The sequence below is a fragment of the Muscardinus avellanarius genome (assembly GCF_963383645.1).
Source record: "Muscardinus avellanarius genome assembly, chromosome: 14".
In the NCBI taxonomy this organism is placed as follows: domain Eukaryota; kingdom Metazoa; phylum Chordata; class Mammalia; order Rodentia; family Gliridae; genus Muscardinus; species Muscardinus avellanarius.
The window spans coordinates 83406229-83423073 of record NC_137800.1 but is presented as its reverse complement, the minus strand read 5'-3'; the positions used below and the strand labels follow the sequence as shown (position 1 = coordinate 83423073).

General features: G+C 45.4%; 1 protein-coding gene across 1 annotated transcript; it reads right to left on the bottom strand.

Annotated features, from left to right (window-relative positions):
• Positions 1–6455: 6455 nt before the first annotated feature.
• On the bottom strand, positions 6456–15804 carry LOC308272944 (serpin B9-like; the record flags this gene model as incomplete). The annotated part of the gene is made up of 6 exons (XM_080709985.1): positions 15634–15804; positions 12039–12176; positions 11128–11245; positions 9562–9704; positions 8643–8798; positions 6456–6860 (listed from the first exon to the last, which is right to left on the bottom strand). The coding sequence occupies exons 1-6, from the start codon at positions 15799–15801 to the stop codon at positions 6456–6458; spliced, it is 1128 nt and encodes a 375-aa protein (XP_080566111.1). The 5' UTR covers positions 15802–15804.
• Between the last annotated feature and the right edge of the window lie 1041 nt (positions 15805–16845).

The window sequence follows — 16845 nt, the reverse complement described above, 5'->3', positions numbered from 1 at the left end:
GCCGTCTTCCTGACTCAGGCTCCCTGGTACAGGAAATACAGGCTCATGCTAGTGAAGCCAGAGACCGGTGACTATAAAAAGAGAGGAAGCAGCCAGAAGTCACTTTTGGGGGCCCTGAAGAGAGAGGGGGTGAGCAGGGGAGGGTGCTGCAGGGTGCAGAGCCGGCCAGGAGAGGGCTGAAGAGAACACCGTAGACAGGGAAGCCTGGAGACCAGGGGCCGCAGCCTTGTCTTGTGCATCCTACGGCCCAGCTTTAGGACCAGCCCCGGCCAAGTCCCGCTGACACTGCCAGCCCGATCTTTAGAGAAGCTAGTTCTGTAAACACCTGATGGAACCTCCTTCTGGGGTTGGTACTGAGCTCACTGTCCACTGCCAGCGCCTGCCTGGGCGTTCCCAGACTCCTCTCCTTCCTCCCACACGGGCCCTGCACAGAGACCCCTCACCTGCCACCTTCAGCACAGATACCTACCGCTCAGGAAGGCGTGCTGGAAGGCATGCTGGAAGCCTGGATGTAGATCAAGGGCAGGCCCCAACGCTGCAGCTCAGTGTGGCGCCCCTTCCCTCCAAGACCTTTTATCCCTCTGCCTGGCCCGGGAACTTCCAGCCTTCAGATCCGAGGGCCAGAGCCAGGGTGAAGGCGTCCAAGGTGGCCGGGGTCACTGTGGACCCGGAGAGTCTCCCCCACGTCTCACTGATGTAACTGGGCAGCTGCTCCCCTCCTGCGTGCAGGCCTCACCTGTGTCTGTCACCCACAGGAAGGCCCGAGGTCAGTAGACACTAGCTGGCCACTGCTCTGTGGATTCTGAAACTGACCACAGGAAGCTTGCTGGAAGAACACAGTGCCCTGGGGCGTGGCTGAGCTCACAGGAGGAAGTAGGGGTTGGGTGCGGTGGGGGAGGGCTTGCAGAACACACTGGAACTTCTTCCTCACTTCCAGGAAGCAAGGCAGAACAGACAGCTGGGACATTAGGGTAGGAAGTTGGAGGAGTCAGTGTTCTGAGCCTGTTGACTTATATAAGGGAGGGATTCTGCCAGGTCTAAACGTGTGTTTCACTTTTCAGTTGTTGGTGGGAATATAAATTAGTTCAGCCACTAGAGAACATAGTAGGGAGGGTCCTCAGCATGCTAAAAATAGAACTGTCACAGGCAACACGATGACTTCTGTGGGTTCTTGGCTTCCATGTCAAAAATAATTTCACCATGAGGCAGTAGAGATAAAGGCAGAGGTTTTAACTAAAGTAAAGTAAAGACACAGGTTCAGGGGAACTGAGGGCCACTTCAGAAGAGCCGCACAGGGAGAGAGGGGCAAGAGCTCAAAAGCTGCCCCAAAATGGCCCCAAATGGCTCAAAAAATGCTAAAGATGGCTAAGGGCTCTTCTGGGCTCTACTTCTTATAGTATATGAGAGCCCTCCAGAGCAGAGGGTGGCAAGGGTTACAGGGGATGGCGGCCTCTTTCTTTGAAGCTTTCTGGTTCACAAGAGGTGAGAATTCCTTTGGGCCAGGACTCCTTGGTAGCTGAGACAGGGAGTCGGTGCTATCAGGGTGCCTCATTTAGCAAAAAGTGTGACTCTCTTGAGGATATTCCTGAAGGCTAGCGGATCTGACAAAAGATGAAGCTCTCTCTGGTTTAATTGCCTCAGGAATTTCCTGAGCCAGCCCATTATGACCTAAAAGTATGGGGCCTGGCTTTTTTTTTTTTTTAAAGAATAACCAAGCTCTGTTAAACTGAAGATTATAGGTTTTAAAACCATGTCTTCCTTCCCTTCCCACTGTGTTTCCTTTCTATCTAAAATTTTATTTCTTCTATTCTACCTCATGATCCCTCTGTACCACTCCTGGGTAGAAATCTAAAGGAATCAGAGTTGGCCTATGACAGACACACCTACATACCCAGGTTCATCCTGGCACTGCTCCCAATAGCTAAGTTAGGGAATCAGCCTGGATTCCCATCAGTAGGTAAGTGGATAAAGAAAATGTGGTTTGTGTATATAATGGAGTATTATTGAGCCCTAAAGGAGAACAAAATTATGAGATTTGCAGGAAAATAGAAGTGGAGAAAATCATACTAACCAAAATAAGTCTGTCTCAGAAAGAGAAGTATTGCATGCTTTCACTCACGTGTGAAATTGGAGAGGGAGGGGATGACATAGACGTAGAAGAAGGTAGAGGGGGAGGGGGAAGAGAGTGATAAGGAGGGTGGATAGGATGGGTCAAGGTGCATTATATGCATGTATGAAAATGAAGCAATGAAAATTATTTTATACAACCAAGATGTCCAAAACATAAAAACAAATAAGTGAAATATTTTTTGTGGTACTGGGGATGGGACCCAGGGGCATTCTACCTCCAAGCTACACCCCCAGCTCTATTTTTCATTCTTTATTTTGAAACAGGGTCTCACTGAGTTGCTGAGGGCCTCACTACAAGTAGCTGAGGCTGTCCTTGAACCACGATCCTCCTGTCCCAGCCTCCCGAATGCTGGGATGACAAGCGTGCGCCACCACTCCCGGCTATAATTGAACTTTAAAAGAAGAAAATGTTTGTTCCAGGTTCCTCCTGCTCATTAGCTCCAGGTCCCAGATCCTCACACAGAACGCAGGTGCCCCAAGCCTTGGTGGCTGAGCGTTCTTCCAAGTGCTGGTGTCAGGCTATGGTGCTGGTGTGAGCAGCCCCAGTCTTCACTGGTGCAGAACAAAAACAGACACTGATGACACTGGCTCAGGACTTTGACAGTGCCCACCAGGGCCTCAGCGCGGGGTGCTTCAGACAAGTGGAGCTGTAGTTCCTGGTGTCATCTAAGATCCACATTCCGCATCCATCCCTCGTGGTACCAGCCTCACCCTCAGGCTGGAAGACATCGGAAACATCTCACGTGGATGCGATGTTGTCCCCAAAAAGACAGCACACCAAGGGACTTTTCCTCTGAAGCAGGGAGCTTTTCCCAAAAGACTTGTCCATCAGCAGATCACTCCTGCTGTTTCAAATCAATCAAAATTAGTGTTTTCTCCTGCGAGCCTGAATTAGGCTCAGGCAAAGCCAGATCTTAAGAAAACGTTTACAGAGGCACACATTCTTAGGTGCCAGTCCTGCCTCTGCCTGACCCTGAGAAGGAGGGTGTCAATTTTGTGCCCTGAGTGCCTTGCTTTTTTATTTTAAATAACACTTTTATTAAAATACAATTCGCAGTTGGGCATAGTGACACATGCTGTGATCCTAGTACTTGGAAGGCTGAGAGCCGAGGATTGTGGTCCAAAAACCAAACAGAGAAAGTAATGGTGAAAAACTAGATAGAAATATATATATATATGGTACTGGGGATTGAACCCCAGGACATTTACCTCAAAACTACGCCTCCTGCCCTTTTTTATTTTTGTTTTGTTTTGAAACAAGGTCTCCCTTGGTTGCTGAGAGCCATACTGTTGTAGGATAGAAGGAATAAGTAGGTAGAAAGGAGACAGACAGGAAGGAAAAGTAAAAATATAACTTTGATATAAGAACCTGGAGCTGAAGTTCTTCTGCCTCTAGTCCACAAACCAGTTCTTTCCCAGACCTGACTCTACAATAAATTCTTGGGAAACCTGTAGATCCTAGAGTTAACAATATTTCCGAGAAAACCTATAATTTAGGATATCCCAGCTTACCCATCAATCAACTAATGAGGACCCTAGTCAACCCAAGATCATCCACCCTAAGGCTGACCAGACCACAGACCATCAGGAAGCGCCTCGGGACTACTGGACTGAGATCATGCACCCTAAGGCCAACCAGACCATCTGCCCACCATAAACCGCCTTGGGACTACTGGACTGAGCTCATCCTCACATGCCTTCTCTAGCCCACCCCTCACGAAAGTCCCCTATAAGAAGAGAACCCTGAACTCCCCAAAATGCCTTCCTCATCTTGAGGGATGATTCTCTCTTGAATGTGTATTTCCTCCCCTTTTCCCCAATAAACCTCTGTGTATGTCTCTGGCATGTGCTGAAATTCTTTTCCATCACGTTAGCCAAGGACCCTGCAGACCCCGAGTTCCTGAGCTGAGAACTCACCCCAACATCTTTGGCACCCCAACAATACTACCTTACTGAGGCTGTCCTTGAACCTGCAATCCTCCTGACTCAGCCTCCCTAGTATTGGTATTACAGGCAGGATTGTACCACCATGCCCTGCTAGAAAGGAACTAGCATCAACATAGCCCTGCTGGGAAGACCAGTAAAAGCAAACCACACAAACCTGTCTTTGCATATACTGCTATGTGATTTAGGTTTAAAGAAAGGAAGATCTTTGGGTCAGGGGCAACAGGTATGCACAATTAATTAGTCTTGGCCAAGCTGTCTTCTGGTTGATTATCTAGAAAATCTGGCTGGTAATCTAGAAAATTTAAATTTATCTATAGTGACACAGATCCAATGAAAGGTTGTCTGTATCCTGAAAGTATGTGTGTGGGTAGGCAAGGGGAGGTGAGAGAAGGAATTGCAAAGGAGGAAAGTTTGGGGTGTGATGGAGGTGTTCATTAAGCTAATTATGGTGATGGTTCTACTGGAGGGTACAAAGTGGAAACTCGTCAAGTTTGTGCACATTAAAAATGTCAGTCATACCAGGTTTGCAGTTTGTTGTTTTGCCAAACCAACGATGGAAAGTGTTTTTCCTGGTATGAATGCTATCTAAAAGAAAACACAGTCTAGCTTAGTAAATTTTTAGGGCGAACTGTGCTGCGAACATTTTGTTTAAACAGACCACGAACTGTGAATTCAAAATAAGATTCAAGAGCAGACACTGTTCAGCTCAAGACATAAAAAATAAGTCAGACAGCAGCTAGTGGGGGTGTAAATGATAGTGAAAATCAGTACGATGTTTCAGAGACCAAAAACCAATTCAAAATGCATCAATAATCAGAATATTATAGTTGAAGCTGTAATGTCTTAGAAGAAAACACAGGAGTGAATCTTCGTAACCTTGGGTTAGAAAAGGCACCAGCAGCCTGATCAACCACCATCGAACTATATGAGCAGGGATTCTGCACATCAAAGAAAGTGAAAAGAAAAGCTAAAGAATAGGAAAAAATATTTGCAAATCACATATTTGATAGGGATCTATTATTCACAATATGTAAAAAAAAAAACTTGACAGAAAGACAAACAGCCCAATTAAAAACTGAGCCAAGATCTTGAATAGACATTTCTCCAAAACAGACATTCAAAGGTCAATAAGTATACGAAAAGATGTTCAATGTCATTAATCACTGGGGAATTACAACTCGAAAAGACACCAAGAGATGTCACTTGTCACCCATTATTATGGTCATAATTTGAAAACAATAAAAAGTGTTGGTGAGGATGTGCAAAGAAATTGAGATCTCATAAACTGCTGGTAAGAATAGCACGATTCAGCCAGTGGGGGGGAAAAAAAGAAGAGTTAAATACATATGACCCCAACAATTCCATCCCTTGGCATGCATACACACAAAAGAAGAGAACACGGGTATTCAGGCAAATACAAATGCCCACACATGGCACACTCTGCAAATAACAAAAGCTGTAAAACCCAAATCTCCCTCAATGGATGAGTGAACAATTGAATTGTGCTTTAGCTATAAAATGGAATATTATTCAGCCATCATGGGAATAGAGTACTGACTCATGCTACCACATGAATAAACGTAGAATATATCATCCTTAGAGAAAGGAGCCAGACAAGAGTCCCATGTTATATGACTGGATTTAATGAGTTTTGCAGAGGAGGCGAAACCGTAGAGATGGAGCGTGGATTGGTGGCTGCTGCCAGGGACTAGAGGGGGAAGGAAGGGGCTCCCAGCTTAGGGGGTATGGCGTTTCCTTTGGAGTTGCTGAAGATTTTGTGGAACTAGATATGGGAAATAGTTTTGTCGCTCATGGGAGAAGCACTGATGTTTCAACTCAGGATCCGCAGGGTCTTTGGCTCTCGGCACATGCAAGTCAGAGGCATAGATGGAGATAGACTCAGGAAAGTAAGACATATTCAAGGGAGAATGTGTGTTCATCAAAAGTGAGAGGGGCCCACCTGGGGGTGCAGGGTTCTTTTATTTATGGGGAACTTTTGTGAGGGGTGGCAGGAGGGCGAACGTGAGGACAACCTCAGTCCTGTTGACACATAATTTAGAGGATCCTGGTCATCTTCCAGGTCTTGACCTTCACCGTCTTATCGGAACATGTGCATTTTTAAAAAGTGTTCAAAGATAGCCAACAGCAACTTAGCAAGGCCCTCAGCAACTTAGTAGGACCTTGTGTGGAAAACAAAATACAATACAATAGGGCTGGGGATGTGGCTCAGAGGTAGAATAAGTTCCAGGTCCCACCGATGATCAAAGACTATTGATGCCATGTGAGCGGCAGAGCCTTGGGCCATTGTCACGGGGCTGCAGAGGCTTTGGGGGGACACTGCAGGGGAGAAAGGCTGCCAGGCACGGTAAGCGCGTCCCTTACGGAGATGAGAACCTGCCGCAGAACAGAAGGCTGTTGGTCGTGCTGTGTCTGATGAAGAAGAGGAAGGGGTGGTCCGCGCGGAAGATGGGTCCCTCGACCAAGCAAAGTGCTACCACGCCAATGGCCGTGGCCCCCGCAGCCGTGGTGCCCTCCTCATTCACCTCCACGACACTCTGGTGCACAATTGTGGACAGACACAGCCCGCTCTCGGCTGACATGCCTGACAGGTCCGCCTTGCCCGACTGAAAGGCATCCACCATCCCCAAACGCTGAAGCACAGACTCCATGTCGTATTTCTCCTGCAGTTTAAATCTTGGAAGGAACACTTCCACCTTGGTACTCTTCATGGCCTCTGGCTTGGTCCAAGCCGTGAATTTCTCAAAAGTCAGATTTTTTTCCACCTGAAAGACCAGAATTAGACATTGATTCAGACTTCGGTGCACGTGTCCAGGCACCCAGGCGCTACCCTGTGAGAGGGTGCTGCCCTGTCCACCCGGCACCGGAAGCTCCTGAGGCCTCTGAGCTGCCCTGACGCCACCTGCAATCCCAGGCTTGACTTCCCTGGTGAGCAGAGGAGACGCCACGCAGCCTCGAGACTGCAGGACTGTGGCTTTCCACTCCTACATCTGAGACAGCTTTTATTCTGACAAGTGTCCAAGCCCAGTGTTTAGGCTTTTTTTTTTTTTTTTTTTTTTTTTTTTTTTTTGGTACTGAGGATTAGGACAGGGGTGATCTACTTCTGAGCTCCATCCCCGGTCACGTTTTGTTTTGTTTTCTTTGAAACAAGGTCTTGCTACATTGCTGAGGGTTTATGTTGCTGAGGGTGGCCTCTAGCCTCTGATTCTCTCATCTCAGCCTCCTAAGTATTGAGATTACAGGTGAGCATGACCACCTCTGGCTTGAGTTTAGGTGTGTGTGTGTGTGTGTGTGTGTGTGTGTGTACTGAGGATGGTACCCAGGGACTTTCCTGGGTACCATCCTCAGTACTGATACTGAGGATGATACTGAGGATGGTACCCAGGGGCTTTCTACCTCCAGGCTACATTCCCAGACTTTTTTTTTTTTCCAGTACTGGAGATGGAACCCAGGGACATTCTACCTCTGAGCTACAACCCCGGCACTGTTTTTTTATTCTTTATTTTGAAACAGTTGCAGAGGGCCTCACTAAGTAACTGAGGCTGTCCACAAACGGCGATCCTCCTATCTCAGCCTCCAAAATACCTATTTTTAATTTTTATTTGGAAACAGGGTTTCACTAAGTTGCTGAGGGCCTAAGTAGTAGCTGAGGCTGTCTTCAAACCCGCACGATTTTCCTGTACTGGGATTACTCAAGTACTGGGATCATACGCATGCGCCACCACGCCTGGCTACGCTTAGTTTTGAAGGCATAAACCAACACGTTTAATATCAAAAAAATAGACTGGCAAGAAAGGGCTGTCAGCATGAACCACCTCAGGAGGAAAATCTGCCTCCGCTGGGACTGTGTCTTTCTGGAGAAGAGATCTCATGGTTAGGGAGCCCCTGGCTCCTCTGCCCACACAAACCTCTTACGTGATAGGCATGCTGCTGTCTACCACTGAGAGGACCGTTGGCGTTCACCAGAGGGACCCTGCCTCAAGGAAGCAAGGGGGAAGGGACTGGCCCTCTGGAGCTGTCTCTGGCTCCGCCCTCACAGCCTGGACCTCATCCTCCTCTGGTAGCTACTTACTTCCCTCCCCACTTTGTGAAATCAGAGTGTAAGATGTTCCTTCTATGGGGTTCTTATACTTTAAAATATCATGCTAATAACAATGATTGTTTAAGGATCACATTTATATTTACCATGTGCCAGGCACCATGCTAAGCATCTTACCTGAATTGTCTGCGTTGCATAAATAACCCCAGCAGGGAGACATGGCCATTACCCCCATCCCAGCAATGAAAAAAAACTGAGCCCAGGAGCGGGTACATTATTTGGCGAGGTCACGCAGAGAGTAACGGGAGAAGCTGGACTTAGAAAAAACATTTGGCCCAAAGCTCAGTGCCCAAAAGCTGTGCCCTGTAGGCTGGGTCTCATCCATTCCCCACTAGTACAGTAAAAAACAAAAGCTGGAAAGACTTCAAGTGTATAAGGACACTAAAGTGTTAATAGAACCTTCCAGTAGAAATTCAGAGGGGAAAAGACTGCCCTCCTCCCTGCCCACCTCGGCGAGGTCCACGCCATCGTCCGGGAGCAGAATGAGCATGCTCAGCTCCTCGCCCTCATAGGGCAGCTCCAGAACCTTCATCTGCATCTCCTTCACGTAGGCCATTTTAAACTCCTCTTCCTGGTACATCATCTGCACTGGCCTTTGCTCCTGCTGATGGGAATGAACACCCGAGCACAGAAATGAAAACAGGTCAGTGAAAGAGACGAGAAGGTTCCAGAAAGAGCTGCCGTTCACTCCAGGAGCGTATTCACCACCCAGGATGGAGCCTGTATTCAGGCTCCAGTTAACACCTGGAAAATGTCCCCCAGCTCCTTCCTGTTGTCATTAAGACTCAACACGTGAAGGCAGATGAAGGACTAGCCTGGGACAGAAGCAGTTTTATTCAGCAAAAAAAAAAAAAGGAATAGTTAGTTTTTTTGAGATGCTATAGCCTGGATCTGAAATGTCCCCCAAAGCCTCATAGGCTAAACACTCCGTCCTCAGCTTCTCTGGGAAGGTGGTGGCATCTTTGGAGGTGGGGCCTAGTGGGAGGAAGTGATGTCATTGGGGTGTGGCCTTGAGGGGGATGTTCCTTTCTGTCTCTGCCTTTTGCTTTCTAGCTGCCATGAGGTGAACAGGCCTCTTCAGCTAAGTACTCCCACATCAGGATGTACTATGTTGTGAAAAGACCAAAGCAACAGGGCCAAGTGACCATGGATTAAAACCTAGGACACCGCAGACAAAAGAAACCTCTCCTCCTTGTAAGTTTATTTATCTCAGGTATTCTGTTACAATAATGGAAAGCAAACCAATTCATTCAAAAATAAGCTTCACATTCTTTTAACCAGTTATTTATGCCTCTACAAAGATAAAACCTCCCCAGTTCAGTTCTATCATCAAACTAGTATGTTTTTTATTAAAACCTTCTCCCTACCTGGTTTATTTTAAAAGGCATTTCAGTTGTCAAGTCTTTGTCAAATGGTTTGTCCCAGCTCCCTTTGCAGTAGATGGCGTTGATGAGCACCAGCCTGGTCTGCTCATCAATGGAGGTGCTTGGCAACAACTCTTTAATTTTACCTGTGGAGAAAAGAAGAGACAACATCAAGATGCTTTTTACAAACACGTAACCAAAAAACCATGAGATGACGTCTTAGCAGATCCAAACAATCTGGTTTCAAATGCGCCGAGTTTGAATTGTTATGTACAAAAATCAAGAACAATGCTGAGGATTGGTATCATGATTACAGACACTTCAGGAACGTCCACCGTGTTGAGGCTCCTGGAAGACTTCGACGCCACTCAAGGAAAGCAGGCTTGGAGAAAAGAGAGACTGGACACCATGTTGAAGAACAAGACAAACAGGAAATGAGAGATAGGGTGGGTAGGACCACAGTCGCCTCCTGTGGATCAGTGGAGTGTCACGACTAGCGCTCTGTGGTAACACCCAGTTCTAAATATTCTACGACCACATGTCAATATCTTAGAAGCAGCCAGACTGAATGGTTCCTGACAACGGGCACCTGAATAGTTTTTGGAAGAGATTATACTATTGGATCATCTGAACAGAACACCAGGTATCCAGGTAAAGATAATGGGGCACTGAAGACATTCCCTTCTTTCCCTGGATGTCAAGTAGGACCTTTTCAAAGCACTAAGAGCATCCCTGCTAACGTACTGCCTCAAACAGGCTTTAAGTGATCAAGATTCCCAGTGAAATGGGGGCCATCCTTGCTGAGCCTTTAAGGAAGGTTTATCTCTCATTCTTTCCTGTCTCATTTGTTAGCAGAAATTGGAATGTTCAACACTACTAGTGCTAAGGAGTCTGAAAGGTTCGATCATCAGCCCATAATGGATCAGAGGGTCCAGGCACTGAATAGGTCACTGTCTGACACACAGAGGAGCAAGGTTCAGCCCCACGTGAGGGTGTTTTCAGACTGTGGATCTGATCAGCCCTGAGAGGGTCTGCAGGAGACCAGCCAAGTCCAGATTCACCAAGTCTAATTAAGAGAGCTTAAGTGAGGGACAGGGAGGAAGCTACGGAAAATGTCACCTTAACATGTGGTGTGGTGGGGTGGAGACCACAGACCCCAGGATGAGGGCCTCAAGTGCATGACTCAGAGGAAGGTCTTTCCATCCACTGTTTTACAGAGAAGATGCAGTTGCCTGACATGAACATTATAGGCCAGTGACAGCAGGTTCTAATATCAAGCACTGAGCTGGAAATCTGGCCTGTGAATTTCTTGGGACACTTGTGTCCATCTGTTCCTGGGAGAATAGACAAAATTAATTCTCTGTTGTTGAAAACCTGAGCTTCTGATCAGAACCTCAATGAGCCACCTAAAGTTCAAATACACCAAGAGGCCCTGTCAGTCAGCATTACTCTGCCCTGTAAATCAGTCAATGTAGAGAAGAGGAGAGGGAAGAGGGAGCGGATGAAGGAGAGTCATGATGTCCAAAGGGTAGAGATTGGGCGGAGGAAGTCAGGAAAAATAACTCTGACCTTCAGTCTTTTTTGAGACCCAAGTGTTTATATGTTTCCTGGACTTCTCTGGATCCTTGCCAAAGGACAGCTGTTCCAGCTCCGCGTGGTAGAACTGAAGACAGGATTTCTTAAATGTCTTTGGAAAGAAATATGGTTAGTGAGACTACACTGCTAAATAAACTGTTAGCATGCTTCCAAATATTCTATATACTCTGTCCTTTAAAATAATACTAAAGGGGTAAGCATATCTCTTAAATATGATTTTGTCTTAATCTACTAGATGTTAAAATATCAAAATAGTTTTGTTCTGAACCCTGAATGACCAGAGATGAATATATAAAATTAGAAGTACCTAAATTTTAAATCAAGTTATATTCATAGGATTGTGAGATTTTTTTAACAATTTTATTTTTTAAATTATTATATTGTTGTTGTTGTTTTAAAGTACTGGGGATAGCCGGGCGTGGTGGCGCACGCTTGTAATCCCCGTGCTTGGGAGGCGGAGACAGGAGGATCATGCCGGTTCGAAGCCAGCCATGTGCGCTGGCTTAAGAGACCCTGTTTCCAAATAAAAATGTAAAAACAGGTCTGGGAGTGTAGCCTGGAGGTAGAAGGGCTTCCAGGAACCCCAGGACCACCAATAAATAAATAAATAAAGTGCTGGGGATAGAACTCAGGGCGGAGCATGCTAGACAAGTCTCTACCACTTAGCTACATTGCCAGTCCATATTTTATTCTTAAGATACTGCCTCACTAGGTTGCCCAAGTTGGCTTCAAACTTGTGATTCTCCTTCCTCAGGCTCCCAAATAGCTGAAATCACAGGCATGTGTCACCATACCCAGCCTCTAGGTTCTTTCTTCCTGACTGAACATCATCAGATGTTTGGGCTATGACTTTTGTGGGTCTACCAACCACTGACTCAACGCACCGAGAGGAAATCACAGGTCTTCTCTCCAAAGAGCCTGTTGGCTGTTCTAAGCAAGTACTTCGTGTCAGGCTTGTTCACTTTGGTGAGGAGCAACTGGAAGCCCGAATGGACGTCTTTCTCTACGTCAAAAGAAAGTGCCTGCAAAGGAAAACAATAAATTAGTACCAATTTTGCACTTTGGTCTCAAAAAAAAATTGTTGGAAATTTTTTTCTCAATTTTTCCATAAAGTTATCCTTGGATGGAAAATTGATTTTATTTAAGCAATGCATCTGAGACAAGTGACAGTAGTTGGCATTGATAGAGACAGGACAGAGGGACAGAAGACAGTGAGTGAAAGATGTGGCTTCTCTGCCTACATAGATCGCTTTAGTGTCTACATGACTGATACAATAAAAAGGGCAAGAGATTTCACAAAGGGGCCAGGAGTGACGTCTTGCACCCCATGGGTAGCACGAATGTGTCCAAAGTGGAGGAAAACTTACCTCTAAAATGCATATGTACATAAAAAGATAGATGCAGCTAAAAACACTAAAAATTCAAGGAATATGAGCAGGAAGACAATCAATACAGCTGCAATAGTAATTTTCAGACAGAAAGAAAAGCACAAAATGATCAATATGATTGATAAGACTAAAACAGAGATCTCAAAATTTAGCCCTTGAGAGAGAATAGGTATTTTTCAATGACACTTTAGTATTTTTTTTTAAAACCATCATCTATTAGGCCATAGGAAAATTCTCAAGTGACTCTGGAAAAAATAAATTATAAAGATTATATTCTCTGGCCTCAGTGTAAGAAACCAAAAATCAGTAACAGTACAAATAAAATTCCAGCAATATAGGGAGTGAGTGGAGAGGGATCCGGAAGGAAGCACAGCATGTCTCTTCCCATCACTGAAGCACATTTTGATGTGAAATTCCATTGCGCCAATGAAAGTATATTTCTTAAAAAATGCCAACAGCATGAAATGACTCTTCTGAGTAACTACTGAAGACACTTTTCTAAATAAATAACTCCTCTAAGCAAAAACTAAAATGCTCTTCTAAATCAGTAACCGCTCTGAGCAATTAGTTTAAATACTCTTCTAAATATATGACAGGTGAGTTAGAAAATATTCAAAGTAAAAGTGCTATATATCAGCCAAAGAGTTTAGCCAAGTATTATTAAAATAATATCAATTCTTTTTTAATATTATCAAGGATAATGTTAGATGGTAGGAAAGGTACAGAAAAATTCTTAGGAATTTAGGGAAAACATGTATAAGTGAATTCAAGAGCCACTTTTTTGAAAGAAAACACACGTATCCATACACAACAAACAAAGAGCTAGCAAATATAAGAAAAAACATTAAAAAGAACCCAGAGGGACAGATATGAATGAAGAAGAAATTACAGAAATGAATACAGGAAAAATTTTAAAGAATGAAAGTTGTCTAAATCATTGCCAGTGAAGTATAGATTATGCATTACCAAGGGGAAGTCAAAACATAGACATAGAAGAAAGGTGGGCCAGTAGGTGCTACATCACACGTAAATGGGAGCCAGGGGTTCTGGCATGCTATTTATTAGGGTGACTATATGTAGTGATAATGTACTGTGCACGTCAAAAAACTACAAAAAAGAATGTTTAACATTTTCACCATAAAGAAATGATGAATGTTTGAGGAGATAGATAGGGTTACCCTGATTTCAGCATTACACACTGTATATATGCATCCAGGCATCATATAGGAGCCGGGCGTGGTGGTGCACGCTTGTAATCCCCGCGCTTGGGAGGCAGAGACAGGAGGATTGAGCAGGTTCTAAGCCAGCCTCGCTGGCTTAGGAGACCCTGTTTCTAAATTTAAAAAAATATAAAATATAGGTCTGGGAGTATAGCCCGGAGGTAGAAGGGTTTCCAGGAACCCCTGTACCACCAAAACAAAAACAAAAACAAAAACAAAAAAATCATCATATAGGTACTGTACAAATATGTATATTTTTAATATATCAGTTAAAAGTAAATATAAATTTTTTAAAACTCAAGAGAATATGAATATATCCATGACAATGAAGAATAAAAAAGGAAATAGAGAACTACTTAAAAGCCTGAAATATTTGAGAGAGTTAAATGTATTCTTATGCAATACATACTGTTCTATAAAACAAAAAAGAAAGCTACGACCTTTGGAAAGCTTCTAAATTACTCAGATACAAATCTGTTAGAAATAGAACAAATACCACTGAATTGTATGCTTAAAAGTGGTTAAGATAGTAAGTTTTACGTGTATTTTACCACAATTGAAAATGAAAGCTAAAGCAATTTCACTTAGGACCGTGATATTGTTACTAATAGCTAACTTACGTTATAACTGGCCTTACTTGGAGTGTGTGTGTGTGTGTGTGTGTGTGTGTGTGTGTGTGTGTTACTAGGGGTGGAACCCAGGGGCTTTTCTACCTCCGGGCTATACTCCCAGACCTATTTTATATTTTATTTGGAAACAGGGTCTCACTAAGTTGCTGACAGCCTCACTAAGTAGCTGAGGCTGGCTTCGAACCTGTGATCCTCCTGTCTCAGCCTCCCCAGCGCTGGGATTACAAGAGTGTGTCATCAATGCCCAGCTCTTACTTGGATTATGACACTGAATCTTCACAGTAAATGAAAGACTTATATAAAACAAAGATATATTGGATTACCAAAGAATAAAATTTAAAGCCAAAATAGGTATCTGAGACTGAAAGAAATACTTTACATTCTTGATGTTAATCTCTGTGGAGTGAGTCCAAAGGTCATTTTTTCCCTTCCTTTTACTTGCACTTTCAAAGATATTTGTAATGATCTCTTACCACTTATAATTAAAAAAATAAATTTTAAGACTATTTCTGCAGCCATCAGAATTTCTCTCTCTGTAGGAAACAGCAAGATGTAACGAGGGCCTGGTTATTATCTACTTGAACCCTAGAGGCATGAAGAACTCCCAACTTCTCACCTGGCAACATACCTGAACAATTGTGGTGTTCTCCCCAAAAGCTCCTTTTAAGGAAACTTAGAAAAAGTTTATAATGCCTTAGAAGGAAATTCTCTATGCTTAAGCCTTCACACCACAACACATGCTGGGAAATGACTACAGGCAGCATCATTACTGAAGAGGCTCCTTAAGGGAAAAGAAAGTCCCACTACAACATGACCCTGGCTCACAATCCCAGCACCGAGGGGCTGGGGCTCCGCAGGGAGGCTTTTTTCTGGGGCACCTGCCTCTGGCCCACTTTGTAACCCCTCCTTACAATCCCCTGCAGAACAATTTTAGCATCATTTTTCTCAGAATCCAGGGCCTCCAGTGTGCTGGGCTTATGCTCCAACACTGACCTTCTCCCCCAACCCCCAGCATCGTTTTCTAAACAAAGCGTTAGGCAAAATTTCAAGAGTCTTTGGGTTATTAATTGATGAAATATCTCCCCAATAAAATCTTACTGGAGGAGCCTCCTTGTGCTTCCTTCTGAGCACGGTCTCCCTGTAAGGGTGTCGTGCACCCTCCTCAGAGGTTCTGGGGGAACTGAGGCAGTGGCAGGAGGCCACAGCTGCGGGCCACTCCCCCTCCCGTGGCAGCCAGCTTACCTGGGCCATCTGGGCCGCCGTGGTCCCCTTCGCCCCCAGGAACACCATGGCCAGGGCCGAGGAGATGCCCAGGGGAGAATAAAACACGTTGCTCGAAGGGTCGTCTTGACACAGCGTCTTGAGAAGGCGGAAGGCAAAGGTGCCGTTGGCTTCAGCAAGAGCGGCCATGGTGCAGGGTCTGGTGGCAAAGGAGCTAGAGAGAGGGGTGGAGCGGCCCGGGACTGCCTGTGTGGCTTCTGCTCAGATTCCCTTTGCTAGCTTTTCCTGCAAAGTCAGACAGATGGAGGAGCCCTACTCGTTAGTCGCAGCCAAAGGCGTGAGAGTGGACGGCGCAGCAGAGGGACAGAGCATCACATCCCTGCAGCAGTGCACAGAAGAGCGCCAACAACAGGCAGTGTGAAGCCAGGGGCCCAGATCTGAGCCTGAGCTCAGCCCTGCCGCCAGCCCCGCCTGCAGACCCCAGGGCCTCGGAGGTGAGACGCCCCTTCATCAGGTGCCGGCCTTAGACCCTGGAGGCCCCCGGGCTCCTGACCGTCTCTCCATGGTCCCCAGTCCCACTGCTAACATCTGCCTTCATGCCTCCACACATTCTTCTGCTCTTTTCCTTCTCCCCACTCTGCCAGTCAGACCCCAGCTCCTCTGCAGAGCCTCGGGCTCCCTCCTCTGTGCTCCCCATGGTACTCAGCAGGTGCTCCTCAAATCCTCACTGTAATTCATTATCTTCTTAAGTACTGGCCCCACAAGACCAGAATCTCTCTGAAGTCAAGGACCAGCTAGCTGCCTGGCGTCCTGATCCTAAGCACCTGTAAGCATGCCCAGGGGAAAGGAAGCTCCTTGAGGTGGAGGTAAAGTATTGAAAAAATAGGGTGAGTACGGAGTGCTAAGACTGGGAACTGGAGAATTGTGGGTTTGTTTGTTTGTTTGTTTGTGAGTGGAAATTGAACCTACAGACATTCTGCCTCTGAGCTATACCCCCAAGTCTTCTTATTTTATTTTTATTTTGACACAGGCTCTCATTGGTTTACTGCGAGTCTTGCTAAGTTGCTGAAGCTGGCCTCAAAGCCGTGATTGTCTTTTCTTAGCGTCTGAGGTGCTGGGTATACAGGCGAATGCTGCAATGCCTTCTGAGGCTGGTGATTCTAAAAGGACAGAGAGGAGATAAATCAGAAGTCATACCTGATCTCCCTAACTAGAAGTGGTCAGCAGCCGGGT